The sequence below is a fragment of the Notolepis coatsorum genome, assembly GCF_963971535.1.
Source record: "Notolepis coatsorum genome assembly, chromosome: 8".
Taxonomy (NCBI): Eukaryota; Metazoa; Chordata; class Actinopteri; order Aulopiformes; family Paralepididae; genus Notolepis; species Notolepis coatsorum.
The window spans coordinates 70,210,889-70,237,358 of record NC_140172.1 but is presented as its reverse complement, the minus strand read 5'-3'; the positions used below and the strand labels follow the sequence as shown (position 1 = coordinate 70,237,358).

The 26,470-nt window shown below is 46.8% G+C and overlaps 1 protein-coding gene across 1 annotated transcript in view; it reads right to left on the bottom strand.

Annotated features, from left to right (window-relative positions):
- Positions 1-26,470, bottom strand: part of LOC311233020 (unconventional myosin-XVIIIa-like) — a gene marked incomplete at both ends in the record, with an annotated part of 212,117 nt that overhangs the window by 68,265 nt on the left and 117,382 nt on the right. The window contains 6 exons of the mRNA XM_084319874.1: positions 2,347-2,490; positions 8,779-8,907; positions 14,101-14,166; positions 14,739-14,848; positions 15,592-15,790; positions 23,738-23,924. Of these exons, the coding sequence (XP_084176000.1) occupies positions 2,347-2,490; positions 8,779-8,907; positions 14,101-14,166; positions 14,739-14,848; positions 15,592-15,790; positions 23,738-23,924 (835 nt within the window). The remainder of the gene's footprint in view (positions 1-2,346; positions 2,491-8,778; positions 8,908-14,100; positions 14,167-14,738; positions 14,849-15,591; positions 15,791-23,737; positions 23,925-26,470) is intronic.

Below are 26,470 nucleotides of genomic sequence, written 5' to 3'. Positions count from 1 at the left end.
AGGTTGGGTAGGTGGGGTGGGGGTTGGGTAGGAGGGGTGGGAAATTGTACATTGGAGGTGGTTGGTGGGTGGGGTGGGAACTGTACATTGGAGGGGGTTGGGTTTGGACATTTACAGGGGCCAGTTTCGAATTGCAGTCTCCCATAGTTGCTCTTTTAGAGTGGTTTTGAAGGTGGGTAGTGGGTAGTGATTCACATTCCTTTACAGCTGTGGGTAGGGCGTTCCACATTGATGTGGCATAATTGCGAAACGTGTTTAGTCCCTTGTTTGAGCCGAATCTGGGTTTAACATGATTTGTGGAGCTCCCTCTGATGTTGTGGTCGTGGTATTCACTGACCTTTGGGAAGTATTTTGACATGTACATGGGTACCTTAGTGGTGTAGTGTATCTTGTAGACCAGGCCCATTGCAAGTTGCTGTACTCTGTCGTCTACTCTAAGCCATCCTAGGTTGTCAAAGTGGGCAGGGGTGAGGTGGGTTCTAGGAGTAAGGTCAAGCAGTAGTCTGACCAGTTTGTTTTGTGATGTTTGTAATTTAGTTTTTAGCACCTTTGAGGTGCTTTGGTACCATGAGGTGCAAACATAGTCGTAGTACCCTTGAATGAGTGCTCCTGCCAGTGTCTTCAGGGTATTCTTGTTTACCAGAGAAGAGATCCAGTACAAGAATCTAGTTCGTTGGTTGACTTTTTTTTATTACATTGGATGCCATTTTGTCACAGGAAAGATTTGCCTCTAGGATGGAACCCAGGTATGTAATTTCATCTTTCCTTGTGACAATATTGTCACCCACTTGATGAAATCAATGGTTTTCATTTTTGGTTATAACAACCTATAGATATCAGTGTAACCGTGTTAAACTGTAAACGCTGAGACATACATCTCCTCTGTGTGTGTTATCCCATTGAAACCGGGGAAACACATTTGTGTGTATATACAGGATATATATAATGCATTATTAGCAGGCGTTGTAGGTCTAAAGGGTTATAACATGAAGGTAAAGTACATATCTATATAGATATTAGTTTAAACATTGTATTGTGTGTTGAACTGGGCACAGGCTCTGTGGGAGCGACAGCAGCCAGCAGCACCGAGGTCATTGGCCGAGGTGCTTTAGCATCAACAAAGATAGCTGGTCGGCTAGGGAGGGGAGAAGCCGTTGCTATAGTGATGAGATAGGGTGGGGTTGCTATGGGCTAGCAGCCGTTGCTAAGGAATATACTTTATAGTTGTGAGTTCTTCCGGATTGACTCAGACTAGGAGACGAGGCAGACGCGTAGACAGGTGGACAGAGCGACTGCAGCAGCTGGAGGGTGGGGGATGGGAGGCCCCTCCACCCTCCGGAGCCACGAGATAGCTAGCTTCGGCTAACAGGGAAGGCTTTTGGCTAACCACTGGGCCGCAACAATCATCGAGCTGATCTGTAGAATTTATTAATTTAATAGATTTTTCAAAGACTTTCCAACTGTTTCCATCTATCTATGTTTATGGAATAAACATCATGATCTAAGGAAAGATACCACATTTCCAGAGTTAATTCTTTGTACGGATGCATTAACGGGGTGAAACAGTGTTACAGCCAGTACGGGGGAGGTCGATAACCATCATTCAACAAAAAACAACACAACGCAGAAACTTCACGGAACCACAGGTGACGAGTTGATTACAGCCTGAAAACACTGATATCTAACACACGGAAACTGAGAAGCCGTTGGTCTTGCTGAGTTTGTTTTTGGAACCGAAGAGAATGGACTCTGTTTTACCCAGGTGTAATGATAGTGAGCCAGGTGCAGATTCTGATGAGTTCCGAGCTGAGGGTTTTTTCAACCTGTAACTTGTTCTTGTCAGAGACCAGCAGGGCTGAGTCGTCCGCGAACAGGAACAAGTTGCAGTCACAAGCTGACGACATTTCATTTGCATAAATTAAGAACAGTAACGGTCCTAGTATGCTTCCTTGTGGAACACCACAGCTCACTGTGAGGGGGGGGGGGGGATAGGGTACCGTTTACCTCCACCATCTGTTCTCTCCCCTCCAGGTAGGATTGCATCCAGCTCACTGACGGACTATCAAAACCAATTGCTTTTAGCTTGTCAATCAGAATGGAGTGATTGACAGTGTCGAAGGCCTTTTCTAGGTCCAGCATGACCATGCCACAGTATTTGCCTGCATCCACCTCTTGTTTGATGTGGTCGTTCAAATAGAGAAGGCATGTGTCAGTGGAGTGGGATGTTCTGAAGCCAGATTTGAATTCGTAGATTCGATTATTTTTTTTGCAAGGTACTTTTCGACCTGTTCGTATACTATTTAAGCTACTAGTAGGTAAGCTACTGACTCATAACAGCTAACTCACGTCTTTGGATTTCATCTGGTCCTCGGAGAGCTGGACCTTAACAAGAGGCCTCACGGTGGTGAAGACCTTCCACCAGGGCCAGTCCTTCACACCTCGGTTCTTCTGGATGTTCTTCTGGATGCAACGGATGGCCAGGACCTGAATCTGTCGACAGAGTAAATGTATACATTATACCAAGGTCAATTTCAGTTGAATCCATTCCAAATGTGAACAGAAAATGGCCATGAATAGACAACCATCTCAAAGGTTTGTCAATTGATTTCTGAAATGAAATCCAGAGTGAAAAGTATTTCATCTGAGTAGCAAAATGGATTTAGGTTTAAAGGCCAACTTGCAGGTTGTATTTTTGTTCAATAAACAATGTGGACTAGGCCAACAGTGACTTTCATGAAGAAGGGGAAAAAAAGTATTGAAATTGACCCAGTTTTAGCGTTTTTATCAAACATTTTGTCTGCCCAACACAATCACCACGCACGTGGATATTTTAATCCATGGATCAATAACATGCGTGTGTCATCTTAATGCTGACGTCACGTGAGGTGCAGGGCAGCAGGGGCTCTGAGAGTCACACACAGCTAGTGGCAGGCAGAGAGCCTTGCTACTACTAGCCGAGGAGTAATGAATGATCTGTTTCACCTAACAACACTATTGCTCCGTGATCATAGCCATCCATCTCCAAAGCCAACCACTATTTGTAAAAGCCACAACCACGTTACCATATTTGTAATAATGTAAATCATTGCGTCGCTGTACATATTGTGTCCACAACGCCAAACGCCAACGTAGCTTAGCTTAGCTTGGTAGCCATTGTGCTAACAACATGCCCCGACGTCTAGCTTGCCAGCCGGCATGAATACCCGATCTAAACTGGTTCTCTCCTCTTTGTATACCTTTGTCCTCACAAGTATTATGCCAGGGAACTTATGGACACGACAATAGTAGTAGTTATAAGGTGTTTGAGCTTGTAGCGTTAGTTAGCTCATAGCTATCGTCACTGATGCACCGAGTGGGGCTAAAGGGGCTACTATCGTATCAACATGCCGGGGCGCATAGCTTGCTAGCCAGCATTCTCGAAACTCCTAACATCACCCGATTTAAAATGGTGTGTGTGCAAGTCAAGTCAAGTCAAGTCAAGAGTTTTAATTGTCATGGCATACAGGTATACAATGAAATGCGGGTGGTCTAGCCCGCAACGATGTGCAATACAGTGGTACATATACTAGAATCAAAGAAGAAAACAACATTGTGCAGTAACAGGTAACAGGTAACATGGAGTGACATCTCGGTATCTGTACATAGTTATTTACAGAGCATATGGGACATGCTAGTTAGCTTTGGTAGTGCAATACACTGTTCCTGTTATTCTAATTTAAAGTGTCCTTTCCTTTGGCCATAAGTGTGCGTGTGTGCGACATGAGTGTGTGCCCGCTCATGTTAAAGTGTTAAGTGGCTGCTCGTGTGTGAGCGTGCACAGTGTGCGTGTCGTGTGTGTGTTCATGTGTGCTTGTGTGTGGACAGTTCAATGTTCTGAGCACTCAATGTTCATTGTTCATGGCTCTGATGGCCTGGGGGAAGAAGCTGAGCCTAAGCCGCTCTGTCCTAGTAGCCGGGGTTCGCAGGCGTCTGCCTGACCTCAGCAGCTGAAACAGGCTGTTATTGGGGTGGTGAGGCTCTTTCATTATCCTGCAGGCTCTGGATTTGCACCTCTTGTTGTATAGAACCTGCAAGGGGGGTAGTGCAATACCCGTGGTACGCTCGGCTGAGCGCACCACTCTCTGTAGGGCCTTCTTGTCCTGTGCCGTGCTGTTTCCATACCAGGCAGTGATGTTTCCGGTCAGGATGCTCTCTACAGCTCCTGAGTAGAAGGACTGGAGTATCTTTCCCGATACTCTGAACTTCCTTAACTGTCTCAGGTGGTAGAGACGCTGTTTCGCCTTCTTTACTACTGTGTCTATGTGTGTTGACCATGTCAGGTCCTCTGAGATGTGGACCCCCAGGTACTTGAAGCTGCTCACCCTGTCCACGGTAGCCCCGTTAATCATCAGTGGTGTGTGCGTCTCCTGCTGTCCTCTCCTATAATCCACGATCAGCTCCTTGGTTTTACCAATGTTCAGGAGCAGGCTGTTGTCCTGGCACCAGCGTTCCAGTACCTCAACCTCCTCCCGGTAGGCCTTCTCGTCGTTGTCCGAGATCAGCCCCACCACCACCGTGTCATCTGCGAACTTCACTATGGAGTTGGAGCTGAACTTGGCCACACAGTCGTGTGTGTAGAGTGAGTACAGCAGGGGGCTCAGAACACAGCCCTGGGGGGACCCAATGCTCAGGGTGATGGTGTTGGAGGTCTGACCCCCCACCCTGACCGCCTGGGGTCTTTCGCTCAGAAAGTCCAGTACCCAGGCGCTCAGGGCGGAGCTCAGACCTAGCTCGATCAGCTTGTCCACCAGTCTGGTGGGGACTATGGTGTTGAACGCTGAGCTGTAGTCAATGAACAACAGTCTCACATAGCCCCCCTTCTGACGGTCAAGGTGCGAGAGGGTGCTGTGCAGTACCTGGGAGACCGCGTCGTCGGTGGACCTGTTTGTCCTGTATGCAAATTGCATCGGGTCCATATCACTGGGGAGGGAGGCACAAATGTGGTCCTTGACCAGCCTCTCGAAACATTTCATGACCACAGAGGTGAGTGCCACCGGTCTGTAGTCATTTGGGCATGTTGGGGAGGGTTTCTTCGGCACAGGGATGATGGTAGACATCTTGAAGCAGGCAGGGACCACTGACTCCGCCAGTGATTGATTAAATATGGCGGTGAACACAGGGGCCAGCTGGTTGGCACAGGTCTTGAGTATGCGTCCTGTTATGCCATCTGGGCCAGCAGCCTTCCTGGTGTTCACCTGCATAAATGCTCTTCTCACACTGTGTTCCGACAACGAGAGAGCGTCCCCGCCCCCCCGCGGTTGCCCCCCCCCTCCACAACAGCCGGCGCGCCAGTGACGTCACTAGCCGGAGAGCCAGCAGCGCCACTGTCTACACCAAACCGAGCGTAGAAGATGTTGAGCTTGTCCGCGAGGGAGGCGTCGTCGCTCCCCATTGAGGGGGCGCTGACTTTATAGTCAGTTATTGTCTTCAGTCCCTGCCATAATCCTCTTGTGTCGTTTTGTGCCATTTGTGTCTCCAGTTTATCAGCATATGTCCTCTTAGCAAGTTTGACAGCCTTGCGTAGAGTATAGACTGAAGCCTTATACTCCTCCATGTTTCCTGACTCTCTACCCAGGTTGTAGGCGGTGGTACGAGAGTTCAGAGCTGCTCTGATAGTGCTATCCACCCACGGTTTCTGGTTTGGGAAAATCCGCACCGTTTTCCTGGGGACAATACCATCGGCTATTGTTGTAATGTAGCACACCACTGTGTCTGCTAGCTCGCTGACGTCACTGGCGCTTCCTTTGAATACATCCCAATCCGTGTCTGCAAGCACGTCCTGGAGCGTGGCCTCTGATTCGTCGGTCCACTTCTTTGTCTCACGTGACACGACGGCGTCACGCGATCTTTGTTGATATGCCGGAAATAGCAAGATGGAGTCGTGATCGCTCGAGCTTGTGGACCCCGTTAATGGCGGAGCGGCTACTGCCTTGTATCCAGCTCTGAACGGGGAATAACAGTGGTCGAGTGTGTTTTTCCCTCTGGTGGAGCAAGCGATGTGCTGAAAAAAGGACGGCATCACTTTCTTCAGGTTGGCCTGGTTGAAATCGCCGGCTACTACCATCGCTGCATCTGGATGTTTGATCTGGTGTTTGTTGAGATGATCGTGTAGTTCTCCCAGCGCTTTGCCCGTATTCGCGTGTGGGGGAATATATACGGCGGTCATGACGACCGCGGAGAACTCCCTCGGGAGATGAAACGGACGGCACAGAATAGAAAGGTGTTCCATGTCCGGGGAACACGAGTTTGAGAGAACATGCACCCCCTCGGGATTAACCCAGGAATTGTTCGTGCTGAGGCAGACCCCGCCGCCGATGGTCTTTCCTGAGGCAGCGGTACGATCTGCACGTAAGACTGTAAAGGCATCCGAGGGAGATACGCTTTTGTCCGGAGTCGTCGACGTGAGCCATGTCTCCGTGAGACATAAGATGTTGATGTCTCTCATCTCCCGTTGGAACCGGACCCTCGCCCTTAGGTCATCCATCCTACCCTCCAACGAACGGGCATTCGCCAGAAAGATGGATGGAATTGCTGGGCGGTAAGCAGCTCTTTTTAGTCTCAGTCTGATACCTCCACGTCTCCCTCTGTGTCTCTTCCTGCCGTGGCCTTTGTTCTTTTCCTTGCCGCCATTCTCCCGTCTGATTTCTGCTGGCCATTCTAGGTCAAAAGTGTCTCCGAACTCCTCTTTGAGCCCGGGGTTCAGGTCCATAAGTGTCTGACGGTCGTATGACGTACCCGCCAGTGTTGCTTTAAATAAAAAAGTAGAAAAAACAAACATAATAGCTAAAAGTGTGTACATCGTTGCGGAGCTAAAACCAGAGGCGTCTGACCGGGGTCGCGTCCTGCAGTGCTTTGCCCTGCAGGTCTGAGAAGAGGACCTACACATTTTACTCGTTCCCAAAACTCTTTTACATGCACGACAGTAGACATAGTGCTAAGCTAACGTTAGCGGGGTAACGTTAGCCAGAGCTATATAGCCAGCTTGGTACTATGACCCGGGGATAAGGCGACAGCCCACAGACCAGTAGCGCTGCTGTACTGAACAACAGGCTGCCTAGTGGTAAATGTAGTTCTTTTTTTACGACATTAAAAACATTAACTATAACTACCTTGTTTCCAAGGACGCGGGAAGGGGGGGGTGCGGTGGGGGCTGCAGCACCCCCTGCTGGCGGGGAGTGTAACTGCAACTGCAAAGTTGTTTTGGCCTTTATTCCATTGTAATACCGAGGCTACTCAATGTCACAGAGCGAGCAGCACTGCACTGCAGATTTACCCTACTCTTGGAATTCATTGCCAGATCCTCATAGGGGCGCTGTCTCGATAATGCAGCGTTATTAAAGAAGCCGCAAGCGTGTAGCCGACGCATGAACCAGTTGGGATTCGAATAGACGTGGCCTGGAAGCCTGGAAGCGTTAAACGCGGAACTGGAATTCCGTTGGTAAAAGAAATAGCGGCCTGGAATAGTTTTTGGGACAATTCGCAGTAAAGGAATATATCTGTCGGCGATGTTGTATGCGGGAACGAATTGCAGAGAGGGAGGACTGACTGAAGTGGAGAGTGTGTTTACTTGTGTCTCAGAAAAGAAATGTCTCAAAAAACGAATATCTGATTTCTTTAATAATAATAACCTGGACTTGCTGCATATGCATCAGGATATTCTGGACTCACTGGACATTCATGTTGTCATGAAGGAGTTTATTTCCACCACTCCTGAACGCAAGACCACCATCGGTGTTCTACCGTCTTCGGAATAGGTAATGTGTGTTTATTATCGCTCCTGCTGGGATTGTTGTTGTGACAGTCAGTGACACACACACACACACACACACACACACACACACACACACACACACACACACACACACACACACACACACACACACACACACACACACACACACACACACACACACACACACACACACACACACACACACACACACACACACACACACACACACACACACACACACACACACACACACACACACACACACACACACACACCCTGTGCGGTGTGCGAAACGAAAATCCAAACGCTAGTTGTTGCCGCTTGCGTCTAAATCGACAATAAATCATCTTCTGATTAGAGAAAAAACTGCTGCATTTCGTGTGTGAACTGTCCACATGTTGGTGTTCAAGTTTGTTTGTTGTAGTGTAAAATATTGATCTTTCAAATGAATGGAAAATCACGAATGATGCGCTTACGTTATTATTATTATTTATCTCTGACTCCGACCGCCGCACCCCTAAGTCTGACTCACTTCCTGCGTGCCTGCTTGTTTCAACCAGTTGTAGCTGGTCCATCAAAGTCTCCGACGATTAAACCCATTTGCGTCTTGTAAGGCGTCCATTTGGATCAAGGAAATAGCTTTCTGCACTCGTCAAAACTCCTTGTAGTGGATCAGAAGTAGGGGAAAGTTGCCTCGCGTGACGTCATGGCCCTGATAGCTCTGATAAGCTTTTTTGATTCGCGCGTGCATGTTATTCGTCCGTGGACCTTTTTAACTCTTTCTGAGTGGCATTTCCGGCGTCAAATGGAAAAAAATTAATAATGAAATTAGATACCAATGATGTAAACTACCCATAATTGAAGAGTAGGGTTTAACCTGCAAGTTGGGCTTTAAGATAAGAGCTTGTTTAGGTTTTCTTCCAAACAAATATCCAAGACTCTTATTACTTACTTATTTAAAAAATTTCATAATTTCAATAACATTCACCGGTATGTAGTTAGCCTACCTTCCTCTTCTTGAAGGCCTGTCGGGCCACATAGCCCTTGCAGGTGGCCTGGAACAGGGTCAGATTGCGTTTGGTCTGTTCATCCCTCTGCTCCTCCAGCTTAGCCAAGGTCCCAGCTCTGAAGAACAACTACAGGAACAAGAGATCATGAATCAGAATCATTGAACTTCATCGCCCGGAATCTATTATAATCATCGCTGTCGACCTCATCATCATCTAGGGCTGTACCGAATGTAAATTTTTATTTATTTTTTTACATTCGAAGCTTCTATTATAAAACATTTAAAATACATTTAAAAAATCCTCAAACAAAATCCTCAATTTGAATAAAGTGATTAATCTGATAAAATGTGTATATTTTTTTTATTAAATCAACTTTCTTTAATGAATATAACTTGTCAGTTTCGTCAACATAAATAATCCAATAAGGGCACGGTTGGTATGAAAGTGATGGTGACGTCTTGATGGAGCGTCGAGCGCCAAGCGGATGAAGATAGGCTACATTTATGATAAATGTTTTATTTATAATAGTATAATACTATAATATTAGTGTAGCCTAATCTTTATCTGCAACTGTGAAGAAAACCCCCATTGGTTTAAACAGAATGAATAGACACATAAAAATATATATATATATATATATATTTGAATGTTGATTTAGAATTCGAATGTCAACGTTATGAATGAAGCTTTGAATCTTCGAACTATTCGGTACAGTCCTATCATCATCATCATCATCATCATCATCGTTGTCATTGTCATCAACATCAGGATCAACAGGCATGATTGCATACAAATATTAATCAAATGTAAAGTGTACACACAGGATCATCTTGACAGGTGTTGAATATGTTATGGTGGTTTTAGCTAAAGGCAAAAAATTTAAGATGTCCTCCTTCAACACCACAGCAATGAAAAAAAATCACACAAGTTAAACAGGGGAATAACTGCACTGGAGCAGTAAGTCAGAAAACAGTGTTAACAACTGGGTATTATATGAAAAATCTGCAATATCTCCTGCTCTACAGGTATTGTAATTAGCCTGTAATGTATCTTTAACCCCTACAGTATATATAAAGGTTACTCAGCAGATGAGTCAAGAACACAATAAAGAAATTTTTATACATTTGTATTATTTGTAATGGCAGATTTTCTATTCCATTTTGTGTCATGCTGCAATTCCAGTACCATGAGAATATTTGGGGCTGGTAATTAGCATGCTAGCAAGACAGCTGTTGCTAAGATGCCACTGCAATGCTTTGTGAATGACAATCTGGATACTGATCTCACTCCAGAGGCCAATTGACCTATCCCAAGCTCTGCCCCCTCTTAGATTGACAAGAGTAAAGCTACGCTTGTGATAGGATGGTCAAGAAATTATATATATATATATATATATATATATATATATTAGCTTGACTGAGGAAAGCAGTAGTTGTGATTGGAAGGTCAAGAAAAGAGGGCGGAACTTGGGATAGGTCAATTCACCCTTTAAATGTTCTTGGCAGTACAGCTGGCTCCAAATCATTCTGTCTTCCCATTGCAGGGCTTTCCCCAGGATTATCTAACAAGATGATGCTGAGACACAACTAAGGGGGTGGTCTGGAGGGGTACCCCCATCCATCCCCCTTTATTCCCCTGTACCCCCCATCCACAGGCCGGGCCTGTGGAATCAGCTGCCAGGGTCCATCAAGGCCTCAGTCTCCCTTACTGCCTTCAAGGCCAGCCTTAAAACTCATTTATTTTATTCTGCCTTCCACTAGGGCCTGTTTTATAATCTTCACCTATGTTTATGTTTTTTATAAAAATTTATTTAATTCATTTTAAATATTTTTATGTTTTAAAGGGGCTATGTATTGCTATTCCTAGCACTATTTGGGAAACTTTACACAATTCCTGTTAGTCTATTGAAGACATTTGTAAGTTTTTTTTCAAAAAAATTCATTGTTTTATATTTCTAATCAAGTACTCAAAACCATCATTTTTCAGCCTCAAGAAATCAGGCTGTTATGGCCTGGCTCCGCCCATAAGCACTTTGAGTGACAGTGCCACACAGTCTGCACTGGTAGAGGGAGGGAGGGAGGGGGGGGGGGGGAAGAGAGAGAGAGAGAGAGAGAGAGAGAGCGAGAGAGGGAGGGGGTGGGAGAGAGAGAGAGAGAGAGAGAGAGAGAGAGAGAGAGAGAGAGAGAGAGAGAGAGAGAGAGAGAAAAAAAAGACAGTCCGCCGGCAGCTTGTGGTTTTTTTTTTTCTTTCTTTCAATCTCCCGTTTGCGTGTGTGTGGCGCGCTGCAGCCCCCCCCCCCACCCCCCCCCCCCCCCCCCCAGTGCTCTCTATCTCTCTCCCTTCCTTTCTCTCCCTCTCGGTGATGAGAGTCCGCCGGCAGCTTGTGGTTTTTTTTTTCTTTCTTTCAATCTCCCGTTTGCGTGTGTGGCACGCTCTGCAGCCCCCCCCCCCCCCCCCCCCAAGTGCTCTCTATCTCTCTCCCTCTCTCTTCCTTTCTCTCCCTCTCGGTGATGAGAGTCCGCCGGCAGCTTGTGGTTTTTTTTTTCTTTCTTTCAATCTCCCGTTTGCGTGTGTGTGGCGCGCTGCAGGCCCCCCCCCCCAAGTGCTCTCTATCTCTCTCCCTCTCTCTTCCTTTCTCTCCCTCTCGAGTATGAGGAAATGGTTTCGCTGTGTACAGTCAGTCTAGGTAGAATGGGGGCGGGCATTAGCTCCAACCACAGAGCCAATCGCATCACTGTGCGCTACCCAGCGGCAGAATGACGTGACTCAGCCGTTCAAATCAAAATGACCTGATTTACTGGAGGACGAAAGGGGCTGGGCTGAATCTCAGCAATCCGCCAATATGGTATTTAGACCCTAAAACACATTGATACAAACTCCTATTACTATAATACAATGCTAGAGACTGAAAAATGACATTTATAATACATAGCCCCTTTAAACCTTTTATTTTATTTTATTTTTTATTTTATTTTCCTTCTGCCATGAAGCACATTGAGAGCTCACTGAGTTTAAAGTGTACTATATAAATTAAATATATTATTATTATTATTATTATTATTATTATTATTATTATTATTATTATTATTATTATTATTATTATTATTATTATTATTATTATTATTATTATTATTATCCTGTACCCCCCGATCCAGGAGGCAAACATATTTGCAATAAAGAAATCCATTTGCTGCAATTTCCTGCAACTTAAAAACATAATTTCAGTGAAATAGCAAACACAAGGGTAAGTTCCAAATAAGTTATTTAAGTACAATGTATAGGGTTTCACTGCTTAAAAAGTGGCCTGCCTGGGGCTATATTTTGCAGTATATTTCCTGGCCTGAATGATTTTCCCAGTCCGGCCCTGGTTAAAAGCCTACAATGCTTATTAGTGTGTGTGCGTTTGAACGTTTGCATGTTTCAACCATACATTTCCATTTATAAAAAATATATATATATATACGGTATATATATATTATTATTATTTTTTATTTTTTTACCTCCTATAATAGTGGGGGTCGCGGCACCGTTATTTGGGGGTCGCAGCCTGAAAAGTTTGCGAACCCCTGTTCTAACAGACCTAAATGGAAGATACCGCATTTATATTGCATTTATCTGGCACTTTACAACTTGTGCCTCACATTCACCCACACATCCACACACCAACGTGTATGCCACGCAAGACCAACCAGCTCATTGGGAGCAGGTTATGCGTCTTGCTCAAAAGGACACTTCGACATGAAGTCGGGAAAACCAGAATCGAACTGGTAACCAGTTAGCCACTGCCTAAACACACTGCACTTATCTGGGAGCATAGCATCCATTGTTTTGGCCACTGTGGCTCGTTGGCTGAAGGCCACCTTCCACCTGATGGGATTAAGCCTCTCTGCCACGCAAGCTGGTCTATGATTACTCTACAAGTGCCGTGGTGAAGAACTACAAGAATGTAGAATGAAGAATGTCTGTCTCTTCCCAGAAACCGCTCTATCTACATGCCACAAATACAAAAGAGACATGATTGGTCTCAGTCAGTGGGGCTGAGAAGACACACACTCCAAGACTACTGTCAGACATGGTTCACAAAGACATTATTAAATTAAAATCAAGGAAATGCTCGGCAACTCTCTCAACAAAATATGCATACATGAACAATAAAGAAGTTGGGCATAAAGAATTTACAAATGTCAATCTAGAGTGACGTAAAAGTAGCAAAAATTCTGACCTGTATTTGATTTAGGACCACATATGAAAGTGGCCCAAATCAGAATTGAAAAGATCAGATTCCATGTGATTTGTACTATTCACACTGTCGTGATTTTTTTTTATCTGAGTCACACATGAACAGTGTTGGGACTAATGCGTTAGCCATTACTTTTGGCAGTAACTAACTAGTACTCTAACGCATTACTTTTGAAATTCAGTAACTCAATTACCGCTACTAAATGGTTCGTTACTGCGTTATTTTTATGTAGATTGGTAGCGAGCTGCAGTGCAGTCCTGACTCCTGTGTCACATGCGGAGACACGTTATGGGTGTGTTTGTGTTTACTCTAGTCTAGACTGTCATGGCGGCGCCAAGTAAGTCGAGTTATTACACATGGATATTCTCACTATTTCTCTTTTGTCGAGCACAAAGAAAAGAACGTTTTAGTTAAATGTAAATTGCGTCTTGGCTCAAAGATCCTATCTATTGCCCAAAACAGCAATTTAAATCTGTTGAAGCACCTGGAGAATGCTTCAACGAAGCTAGCAGCTGAGTCTAACGTTAAAGACCCGGATTCATCCGACTCATACAAAAATGGAAAATGAGCTAAAGAAAAGGTTTGCAGGGCTGGACTACATCTCGACCACCGCAGACATTTGGTCCGTCCACAACAACAGCTTCCTCTGTATAACATCTCACTGGATAAACCCCACTACTTTACAACGCCAGAAAGCTGCATTGGCCAGTAAAAGGATAAAGGGTAGGCACACATACGATGTCATTGCTGGTGAGATTGACCACATTCAAGCGATTGAAATAATGTTTCAAAAGGTTACTTTTCACAGTAACGCACTACTTTTTGGTGTAAGTAATCAGTAAAGTAACTGAGTTACTTTTGAAATGAAGTAACTAGTAATGGTAACTAGTTACTATTTTTCAGTAACTACAGTAGCACAACACTGCATATGAGCAAAGAGATTTGGGCCACTTTTGCCTGAAGTCTGAACGTAGCCTTTGTCTCTCTGCTACTTTTGGGCACATTAGAGTTTGTCTCATGTTTATTATGGGTGTATGATATTTGAACAATGGCGTGTGAGCAGGTACAGCGGTACTCACCTTACTCAGACCCATGTGATAGCTGCTCTTCTCCAAGTCCAAGGACTCCAGCAGCTCCTCTACAGCCTGGAGGAACACACGCACGCACGCACGCGCACACACACACACGTTTAGTCTCAACAGAACAGTAGCTCTCCCTCTCTACTCCAGTCTGTTCCCCACTGTGCTTCCACTTCAAGGACGTTAAATACCAAGAGAGACCGAAGGCGGATAGATCAGACTAGCTTGTCCTCCCATGTCCACCTGACGTATAGTCCTCTTCACACCCTGCGTGTCCCACTGGGCTACAACAAGTTGTTTATCTTCCGTCCTGTCCGCTTGAATGCTGCGTGTCACAGTCCACCTGCTCCAGGCGTCTTTCCTCCTTGGTAGCCATGATGGTCTTAATACCATAATAACACTTTTGACCACATCCAGCCTGTGTCGCCCTCTACCTGTGTGTCTGTGTCTCTCTCTACTGTAGGCCCCTGCTTTGAAAGGCCACATCTAGATTACACAAGCAGAGGGTACAGCCCCCCCGAGCACTGAGGGGCTTTTGTTTGCCAGCGTTTCCACAGAAACACAGCCCCAAAGACACAGGGGAAAAACAGCTCTCTCGCTCTCTCTCTTACACACAATAGGAAAAACTTGGAACTTACTCTCTTCTCGTCCTTCACTATGTAATTGCGACCCAGTTTCTTGGTGAGGTGTGGCGTCAGCACGTCAAAGCGCCGGCGGAACTCAGAGAACACCATGTGGTCAGGGTAACCTGGGATGGAAAGAAGAAAAGGGGGAGAAGATAAGTAAGGGATAATGTATAGCTACGAGGTCATTGTCGCAAAATAATTTACCAACACGGAGTTTAAAATACCGAGCCGCCTCGGCAAGGTGTTTTAAACGTCAGTGAAGGTCAATTATTTTGCGATGATGACCGAGTATAGCTATACATTATCCCGCTTATTACATGACTAACTTACTAACAATATACCTAATTCATTTTACAAAATCGACAAGACTAGATCAAATGCAGACGCAGTTGTTCTGTGGCTCTGTCAGCCCAAATAAAGTGATTATTATTATCGCCGGCAGCCCGGCAGGTGTGTCTAATTGCACTGAAACAGTGTGTCAGTGGGGCTTGATTGCGAACAGCTGCGAAAAACAATAATCACCGGTGGTTATCGAAAAATTATTCACCGCTGTCTGGGGCTATTGACCAATCACAATCAAGCATTTCGGCGAATGTGAAAACGCCATGTAATAATACCGAATAACAACCGGTGTCAAGTCGCTTCACATTTTTTCAAATATGTGTGTGTGTGTGTGTGTGTGTGTGTGTGTGTGTGTGTGTGTGTGTGTGTGTGTGTGTGTGTGTGTGTGTGTGTGTGTGTGTGTGTGTGTGTGTGTGGGGTAGGTCTTACTATGGCCTACCACCCCCCCCCCCCTGAAAAAAATCTTAGGGGAAACACTGCAGTCCATTTAAGTATGTCTGAACCAATCATCCATCTCACCCACCCTGCCTGTAGATCCGCACAGCGCCCAGCAGCTTGGAGCCGCGGAGTTGGGCACGGAGCAGGGCCACGTCCAGCTGCATCAGCCCGGAGTCTCCGCTATCCCCCGGGGCCTCGCTCAGGGCCCTGAGGGCGTCAGCCTTGGGCAGCATGCAGTGGACAAAGTGGACCCTTGACCTCCGCACCATGTCAAGCAGAGCATCCTGGAGAAAAGAAGAGGCTGGTGAGGGACTCTGGTGGTTAACAGCGGAAAATACAGAGCAATATATATATATATATATAAGCACATAAATACATAGGCACTCACATATATGTACATCTAATAGATTACATCTAATGAAAATTATCTTGACCAATGTTCTGTAGTTCTGTAGTGCTGTAGTATCCAGAAAGGCAGCAAGTCTAAAGAGCTTGATCAAAAACATTATAATGATGACAGTCTCAGTTTAATGGGAATTTACTAGGGATGTCCCGATCCGATCACATGATGGGGATCGGGGGCCGATCACATGATTTTCAGAAGATCGGGAATGGGGGAAAAAAAATCGGGAGTAAAAAAAGAATTATTTTTTTATTTTATTCAACAAACATATACCGGGTAACCATGTTCACGTCTTAAACTCATACTGAGGCCTTAGTTTTGGTTTTAAATTACATATCATCATTCATTTATTTATTGTCGCACAGAGCAGAAGAATTTGCCAAAACAAAAGAATTTCCTTTGATTTACACCGTTGCACGACAGTGACGTATGCCGAAAATAGCAGACCTCACAACGCGTCGCTCCCGCAACACCGGCAGGTCCACCTGATGACTCGGAGCAGCTAGACAAAATGTCAGAAGTTTGGAAGATTTTAAAATTGAAACCGAAGCCAGTCCAATAGCCAGTTGCAATGTTTGCAAGGCGGACGTTCTGCATGGAGGAAAGAACAGAGCTGCGTTCAACACAACCAATCTAATACGTCACGTTATGTGACTAGAGCGAGCAAAGGAATGGGGGACTCTGCGGCTGGTGCTTTGCCAAACAGCTGTATTGATTGCAATGTCTCGCTTGAATGAAGAACGTTCACCTGGATAACGTCAACATTCGCTTTGTGAGGATTATTGTCTGTGCTTCAGACCAAAATGGAGCAAATCATTACGTAAGTCAAACACTGTGAATGTATACTAATGTGCAAACAGATTGAAACTTTGAATATTTTTCTCAGGCTGAATGTAATGTGAGCCGCCGCGCTCGACTGGGGCTATTGAGGCAACAGAGGGGCGTGTCTCGCTTCGCCAGTTTCTGACAAATGCGTCAAATTGGTTACTAATGTGAAAGATCGGATCGGGAAAGATCGGTATCGGCAGATACTCAAAATCACATGATCGGGAGCAAAAAAATGCGATCTGGACATCCCTAGATTTTTACTATCGAATTTGTTTTATTTTTTTAAACCAATGGCCTCTATTGAAAGATACAAGTGTTCAGAAAATAATTACAAGAGAACATTCCGTAAACGTTACCACTGAACGACACCAGGCCAAAACACAGGCAGATGGATGATGAAGCTCCTACTATTTCTATGATTATTAAGTCCCCAACACTGTGTCTAGTCACACCAGTCTCTAGTCACACCAGTCCCTATCTCTAGTCACATTAGTCCCCGTCTCTAGTCACACCAGTCCCCAACACTGTGTCTAGTCACACCAGTCCATGTCTCTAGTCACACCAGTCCATGTCTCTAGTCACACCAGTCCCTGTCTCTAGTCACATTAGTCCCTGTCTCTAGTCACATTAGTCCCTGTCTCTAGTCACACCAGTCCATGTCTCTAGTCACACCAGTCCCTGTCTCTAGTCACATTAGTCCCTGTCTCTAGTCACATTAGTCCCTGTCTCTAGTCACATTAGTCCCTGTCTCTAGTCACATTAGTCCCTGTCTCTAGTCACATCAGTCCCCGGCTCTAGTCACACCAGTCCCCGGCTCTAGTCACATTAGTCCCTGTCTCTAGTCACACCAGTCCCTGTCTCTAGTCACATTAGTCCCTGTCTCTAGTCACACCAGTCCCTGTCTCTAGTCACATTAGTCCCTGTCTCTAGTCACACCAGTCCCTGTCTCTAGTCACATTAGTCCCTGTCTCTAGTCACATTAGTCCCTGTCTCTAGTCACATTAGTCCCTGTCTCTAGTCACATTAGTCCCTGTCTCTAGTCACATCAGTCCCCGGCTCTAGTCACACCAGTCCCCGGCTCTAGTCACATTAGTCCCTGTCTCTAGTCACACCAGTCCCTGTCTCTATCTCTAGTCACATTAGTCCCTGTCTCTAGTCACATCAGTCCCTGTCTCTAGTCACACCAGCCCCCGGCTCTAGTCACACCAGTCCATGTCTCTAGTCACACCAGTGCCTGTCTCTGTCTAGTCACATCAGTCCCTGTCTCTAGTCACATCAGTCCCTGTCTCTAGTCACATCAGTCCCTGTCTCTAGTCACACCAGTCCCTGTCTCTAGTCACATCAGTCCCTGTCTCTAGTCACATCAGTCTCTAGTCACATCAGTCCCTGTCTCTAGTCACATCAGTCCCTGTCTCTAGTCACACCAGTCTCTAGTCACATCAGTCTCTGTCTCTAGTCACATCAGTCCCCGTCTCTAGTCACATCAGTCCCTGTCTCTAGTCACATCAGTCCCTGTCTCTAGTCACACCAGTCCATGTCTCTAGTCAGACCAGCCCATCTCTAGTCACACCCGTCCCTGTCTCTAGTCACACCAGTCCATGTCTCTAGTCAGACCAGCCCATCTCTAGTCACACCAGTCCCTGTCTCTAGTCAGACCAGCCCCTGTCTCTAGTCAGACCAGCCCCTGTCTCTAGTCACACCAGTCCCTGTCTCTAGTCACACCAGTCCCTGTCTCTAGTCAGACCAGTCCCTGTCTCTAGTCAGACCAGTCCCTGTCTCTAGTCAGACCAGCCCCTGTCTCTAGTCAGACCAGCCCCTGTCTCTAGTCACATCAGTCCCTGTCTCTAGTCACACCAGCCCCTGTCTCTAGTCAGACCAGTCCCTGTCTCTAGTCACACCAGTCCCTGTCTCTAGTGAGACCAGCCTGTCTCTAGTCACACCAGCCCCTGTCTCTAGTCAGACCAGCCCCTGTCTCTAGTCAGACCAGCCCCTGTCTCTAGTCAGACCAGTCCCTGTCTCTAGTCAGACCAGCCCCTGTCTCTAGTCAGACCAGCCCCTGTCTCTAGTCACACCAGTCCCTGTCTCTAGTCACACCAGCCCCTGTCTCTAGTCAGACCAGCCCCTGTCTCTAGTCAGACCAGTCCCTGTCTCTAGTCAGACCAGTCCATGTCTCTAGTCAGACCAGCCCCTGTCTCTAGTCAGACCAGCCCCTGTCTCTAGTCACATCAGTCCCTGTCTCTAGTCAGACCAGTCCCTGTCTCTAGTCAGACCAGTCCCTGTCTCTAGTCAGACCAGTCCCTGTCTCTAGTCAGACCAGCCCGTCTCTAGTCAAACCAGCCCCTGTCTCTAGTCAGACCAGTCCCTGTCTCTAGTCACATCAGTCCCCGGCTCTAGTCACACCAGTCCCTGTCTCTAGTCAGACCAGCCCCTGTCTCTAGTCAGACCAGCCCCTGTCTCTAGTCAGACCAGTCCCTGTCTCTAGTCAGACCAGCCCCTGTCTCTAGTCAGACCAGTCCCTGTCTCTAGTCACATCAGCCCCTGTCTCTAGTCAGACCAGCCCCTGTCTCTAGTCAGACCAGTCCCTGTCTCTAGTCAGACCAGCCCCTGTCTCTAGTCAGACCAGTCCCTGTCTCTAGTCAGACCAGTCCCTGTCTCTAGTCAGACCAGCCTGTCTCTAGTCACATCAGTCTCTAGTCAGACCAGCCCCTGTCTCTAGTCAGACCAGCCCCTGTCTCTAGTCAGACCAGCCCCTGTCTCTAGTCAGACCAGCCCCTGTCTCTAGTCACATCAGTCCCTGTCTCTAGTCAGACCAGTCCCTGTCTCTAGTCAGACCAGCCCCTGTCTCTAGTCACATCAGCCCCTGTCTCTAGTCAGACCAGCCCCTGTCTCTAGTCAGACCAGCCCCTGTCTCTAGTCAGACCAGTCCCTGTCTCTAGTCAGACCAGCCCCTGTCTCTAGTCAGACCAGTCCCTGTCTCTAGTCAGACCAGTCCCTGTCTCTAGTCAGACCAGCCCGTCTCTAGTCACATCAGTCTCTAGTCAGACCAGCCCCTGTCTCTAGTCAGACCAGCCCCTGTCTCTAGTCAGACCAGCCCCTGTCTCTAGTCAGACCAGCCCCTGTCTCTAGTCAGACCAGCCCCTGTCTCTAGTCACATCAGTCCCTGTCTCTAGTCAGACCAGTCCCTGTCTCTAGTCAGACCAGTCCCTGTCTCTAGTCACATCAGTCCCTGTCTCTAGTCACACCAGTCCCTGTCTCTAGTCACATCAGTCCCTGTCTCTAGTCACATCAGTCTCTAGTCACATCAGTCCCTGTCTCTAGTCACATCAGTCCCTGTCTCTAGTCACACCAGTCTCTAGTCACATCAGTCTCTGTCTCTAGTCACATCAGTCCCCGTCTCTAGTCACATCAGTCCCTGTCTCTAGTCACATCAGTCCCTGTCTCTAGTCACACCAGTCCATGTCTCTAGTCAGACCAGCCCATCTCTAGTCACACCCGTCCCTGTCTCTAGTCACACCAGTCCATGTCTCTAGTCAGACCAGCCCATCTCTAGTCACACCAGTCCCTGTCTCTAGTCAGACCAGCCCCTGTCTCTAGTCAGACCAGCCCCTGTCTCTAGTCACACCAGTCCCTGTCTCTAGTCACACCAGTCCCTGTCTCTAGTCAGACCAGTCCCTGTCTCTAGTCAGACCAGTCCCTGTCTCTAGTCAGACCAGCCCCTGTCTCTAGTCAGACCAGCCCCTGTCTCTAGTCACATCAGTCCCTGTCTCTAGTCACACCAGCCCCTGTCTCTAGTCAGACCAGTCCCTGTCTCTAGTCACACCAGTCCCTGTCTCTAGTGAGACCAGCCTGTCTCTAGTCACACCAGCCCCTGTCTCTAGTCAGACCAGCCCCTGTCTCTAGTCAGACCAGCCCCTGTCTCTAGTCAGACCAGTCCCTGTCTCTAGTCAGACCAGCCCCTGTCTCTAGTCAGACCAGCCCCTGTCTCTAGTCACACCAGTCCCTGTCTCTAGTCACACCAGCCCCTGTCTCTAGTCAGACCAGCCCCTGTCTCTAGTCAGACCAGTCCCTGTCTCTAGTCAGACCAGTCCATGTCTCTAGTCAGACCAGCCCCTGTCTCTAGTCAGACCAGCCCCTGTCTCTAGTCACATCAGTCCCTGTCTCTAGTCAGACCAGTCCCTGTCTCTAGTCAGACCAGTCCCTGTCTCTAGTCAGACCAGCCCGTCTCTAGTCAAACCAGCCCCTGTCTCTAGTCAGACCAGTCCCTGTCTCTAGTCACATCAGTCCCCGGCTCTAGTCACACCAGTCCCTGTCTCTAGTCAGACCAGCCCCTGTCTCTAGTCAGACCAGCCCCTGTCTCTAGTCAGACCAGTCCCTGTCTCTAGTCAGACCAGCCCCTGTCTCTAGTCAGACCAGCCCCTGTCTCTAGTCAGACCAGTCCCTGTCTCTAGTCAGACCAGCCCCTGTCTCTAGTCAGACCAGTCCCTGTCTCTAGTCACATCAGTCTCTAGTCACATCAGTCCCTGTCTCTAGTCACATCAGTCCCTGTCTCTAGTCACACCAGTCTCTAGTCACATCAGTCTCTGTCTCTAGTCACATCAGTCACCGTCTCTAGTCACATCAGTCCCTGTCTCTAGTCACATCAGTCCCTGTCTCTAGTCACACCAGTCCATGTCTCTAGTCAGACCAGCCCATCTCTAGTCACACCCGTCCCTGTCTCTAGTCACACCAGTCCATGTCTCTAGTCAGACCAGCCCATCTCTAGTCACACCAGTCCCTGTCTCTAGTCAGACCAGCCCCTGTCTCTAGTCAGACCAGCCCCTGTCTCTAGTCACACCAGTCCCTGTCTCTAGTCACACCAGTCCCTGTCTCTAGTCAGACCAGTCCCTGTCTCTAGTCAGACCAGTCCCTGTCTCTAGTCAGACCAGCCCCTGTCTCTAGTCAGACCAGCCCCTGTCTCTAGTCACATCAGTCCCTGTCTCTAGTCACACCAGCCCCTGTCTCTAGTCAGACCAGTCCCTGTCTCTAGTCACACCAGTCCCTGTCTCTAGTGAGACCAGCCTGTCTCTAGTCACACCAGCCCCTGTCTCTAGTCAGACCAGCCCCTGTCTCTAGTCAGACCAGCCCCTGTCTCTAGTCAGACCAGTCCCTGTCTCTAGTCAGACCAGCCCCTGTCTCTAGTCAGACCAGCCCCTGTCTCTAGTCACACCAGTCCCTGTCTCTAGTCACACCAGCCCCTGTCTCTAGTCAGACCAGCCCCTGTCTCTAGTCAGACCAGTCCCTGTCTCTAGTCAGACCAGTCCATGTCTCTAGTCAGACCAGCCCCTGTCTCTAGTCAGACCAGCCCCTGTCTCTAGTCACATCAGTCCCTGTCTCTAGTCAGACCAGTCCCTGTCTCTAGTCAGACCAGTCCCTGTCTCTAGTCAGACCAGCCCCTGTCTCTAGTCACATCAGTCCCCGGCTCTAGTCACACCAGTCCCTGTCTCTAGTCAGACCAGCCCCTGTCTCTAGTCAGACCAGCCCCTGTCTCTAGTCAGACCAGTCCCTGTCTCTAGTCAGACCAGCCCCTGTCTCTAGTCAGACCAGTCCCTGTCTCTAGTCACATCAGCCCCTGTCTCTAGTCAGACCAGCCCCTGTCTCTAGTCAGACCAGCCCCTGTCTCTAGTCAGACCAGTCCCTGTCTCTAGTCAGACCAGCCCCTGTCTCTAGTCAGACCAGTCCCTGTCTCTAGTCAGACCAGTCCCTGTCTCTAGTCAGACCAGCCTGTCTCTAGTCACATCAGTCTCTAGTCAGACCAGCCCCTGTCTCTAGTCAGACCAGCCCCTGTCTCTAGTCAGACCAGCCCCTGTCTCTAGTCAGACCAGCCCCTGTCTCTAGTCACATCAGTCCCTGTCTCTAGTCAGACCAGTCCCTGTCTCTAGTCAGACCAGCCCCTGTCTCTAGTCACATCAGCCCCTGTCTCTAGTCAGACCAGCCCCTGTCTCTAGTCAGACCAGCCCCTGTCTCTAGTCAGACCAGTCCCTGTCTCTAGTCAGACCAGCCCCTGTCTCTAGTCAGACCAGTCCCTGTCTCTAGTCAGACCAGTCCCTGTCTCTAGTCAGACCAGCCCGTCTCTAGTCACATCAGTCTCTAGTCAGACCAGCCCCTGTCTCTAGTCAGACCAGCCCCTGTCTCTAGTCAGACCAGCCCCTGTCTCTAGTCAGACCAGCCCCTGTCTCTAGTCAGACCAGCCCCTGTCTCTAGTCACATCAGTCCCTGTCTCTAGTCAGACCAGTCCCTGTCTCTAGTCAGACCAGCCCCTGTCTCTAGTCAGACCAGCCCCTGTCTCTAGTCAGACCAGCCCGTGTCTCTAGTCAGACCAGCCCCTGTCTCTAGTCAGACCAGCCCGTCTCTAGTCAAACCAGCCCCTGTCTCTAGTCAGACCAGCCCCTGTCTCTAGTCAGACCAGTCCCTGTCTCTAGTCAGACCAGCCCCTGTCTCTAGTCAGACCAGCCCCCGTCTCTAGTCAGACCAGCCCCTGTCTCTAGTCACATCAGTCCCTGTCTCTAGTCAGACCAGTCCCTGTCTCTAGTCAGACCAGTCCCTGTCTCTAGTCAGACCAGCCCCTGTCTCTAGTCACATCAGCCCCTGTCTCTAGTCAGACCAGCCCCTGTCTCTAGTCAGACCAGTCCCTGTCTCTAGTCAGACCAGCACCCGTCTCTAGTCAGACCAGCCCCTGTCTCTAGTCGCATCAGTCCCTGTCTCTAGTCAGACCAGTCCCTGTCTCTAGTCAGACCAGTCCCTGTCTCTAGTCAGACCAGCCCCTGTCTCTAGTCACATCAGCCCCTGTCTCTAGTCAGACCAGCCCCTGTCTCTAGTCAGACCAGTCCCTGTCTCTAGTCAGACCAGCACCTGTCTCTAGTCAGACCAGTCCCTGTCTCTAGTCAGACCAGCCCCTGTCTCTAGTCAGACCAGCCCCTGTCTCTAGTCAGACCAGCCCCTGCCCCAGCCTCTCCTCTCTCACCACTTGTAGTTTAATCATGATGCAGTGAGACTTCTTCATGATGGCAGCCACGCCCGTGGTGAAGGTCTTCCTCATGCTTGTCGCCCGCCGCAGGGCCAGCTGGGAAACACCTTCCAGGCCTGCTATGGACCCAGACAAGACGGTGCTTCCACTGGTCCGGCTCATGTAGAGAGAACTGATGTTCTTCCTGGAAGAGATACAGTAGACTAAGGCTTAGAATGGAAAAGTAAAAATTCACCAAAGGAAAAACAGACATCATCACTGTCTATCACCATCCAGATATGCTGTAGTGGTCAAGACCCCCACCTGCATCATGTACCCTTTACCACAAGGACTGCATTTCATATTACAGTACTCAAATTACAGTTATAATTACAGTGTAATAACATAATTACGTGGTAATGACAAGTAATTATCTGTAATTATGGACGAGGGCTTCCTCAGAAAGCACTCATCCATATTAAGACAATTACTTTTCATTACCAGATCTTACCAGAAATCATAAGGTAATTTCAGATACATTTTGTTATTAAACAGTAATTACCCTGTAATTTGGGTATCGTAATATGAACTCTCTCCCCCTCTATCCTCCTATCAGTCTTCCTCCTGGACAGTTTTTGGTAGTGACAAACCAAAATTATGATTGAGTATGAATGTGTATATTAATGGTACGTACAAGCTGTATACAGTAACCCTATCAGTAACCATAGTCGCTGTACCCTATATCAGGGGTCCCCAAAGCCGCTGCGGGGGGGTCACCAGATGATTTAAAAAAAATACAAAAAATTAAAATACAAAAAAATTAAATAAAATAATATTTTTATTTTTTTGCAGTCAGGCCACTGAACTTAGAAGCAGGCCAGGGCAGTGTTTCTAGTTGCAGCAGCGCAATAGTTAGATAACCTAGGTGGGAAACAACCAGGAGATCACTGCAACTCACACAAGTTGGAGAACTATCTCTCTCTCTATCTTGCTCTCACACACACACACAAAAGGAGCCGCATGTGATTGGTGGAGGCGGGACCCTTACAAAAAACTGTTGTTGCTAATCATTGACACATGCTAGCCTGTAATAATCCCCCCCAGAAAAATCGACTTTGCATTTGATATATTGCAAATATATGCCATCACACACTGGCATTTAAAGGGTTAGAATTATAAAATTAATATGTGGTGTTATGATCAGGGCTGAAGTTGAATAAAATATGTAAAAAAAAAATATAGTGGCCTGACTGGGGCTATATTTTGCACTATATTTCCTGGCCTGAATGATTTCCCCAGTCCGGCCCTGGTTAAAAGCCTCCAATGCTTATTAGTGTATGTGCGTTTGAACGTGTGCATGTTTCAACCATACATTTCCATTTATAAAAAAAATTAAAATAAAATGTAATTTATTTTATTTTATTATTATAATTTTTTTACCTCCTATAATAGTGTGGGTCGCGGCTCTCTGACACCGTTATTTTTGGGTCACGGCATGAACATTTTGGGAACCCCTGCCCTATATCACTGTACCCTATGTCACTGTACCCTATGTCACTGTACCCTATGTCAAACCAAAAGCATTTTTAAAACAAAGGTAAAGGCTAAATTATGGGAAGAGCAAATGGCTCAGCAGCCATAGGGACGAAAATCAGATTCCAGGGCTAGAGTAGACATAATGCTGTGTTTTTATTTCTTCCATCGAGGACCACCTTGGAAATAAGTGTTTTAATTCATGATTTTAGGTGATATCCTCAGGAAAGAAAATCGGTCATGATTTGTTTTTATGATGCGTTTGTAATACTAATTTCCAAATGTCACTGTACCGTATTTCACTGTATGTGCCACAAACAACCAGTTGTCTGGTCCTGTGTCGATACACACCACATGGATTAAGGCTGAGACCACCTATCGATTTATCGATAATTATTGATAACTGTGTGAAATTGTGTATAATTTTTTTTGCATGTGTACACAAATATACAGTATATATTTAAATACTGTATATACTATACTAAAATACTAGGTCTTGTGGCATGTTTTAATTAATTTCATGTAAATTCAGTTGAATTGCAACTCTGCACTGTGCATTCAATGTAGTGTACTCCTCCATCACATCCAGAGACCACCGACTATAAAATGAGAAGGATCACTGTCGTAGTTTTGAATGGGGAAATCTGTAACACTAAAGATGGCGGCAACGACAAAGAATTGCTGCAAAATAAACATAAATTAGTTGTTTAAATAATAATAATTGGAATTTTTTTATATATATATATTTTTTGAAATTCTCTTTTTATTGATTTTCTCCATGGTCCATACAAGCAATATCTTGATTTCACCTTCATTTATCTCAGCCATCTGCAGTACAAATTGCATCAATTGTTAATAACTCCATAAAGTGCAGAAGTACAAGTACGCACATGAGGACCCATACAGTCAATAACATCCTATACTTCTTTTTTTCTAGACAAACAAAAACAATAACCAAAAATAACAAATAACAAAATAATATGTTGGGGTACATCTCCAATAAATCTGCATCTACCATAAAGCAAACAAATAACAAAATAATATGTTGGGGTGCATCTTCCTGACACTCAACTCCCTTTACACAAGGTTCACTTAACAATTAACCCGAATAGACATATCTATACACCTTAACACATTAACTGCCACGGAGTTTGCCCGTCTCATACCACTCTCTGCCACCACTCTAAGCCTATGGAGATGGTCACCTTCTTTGCAGGG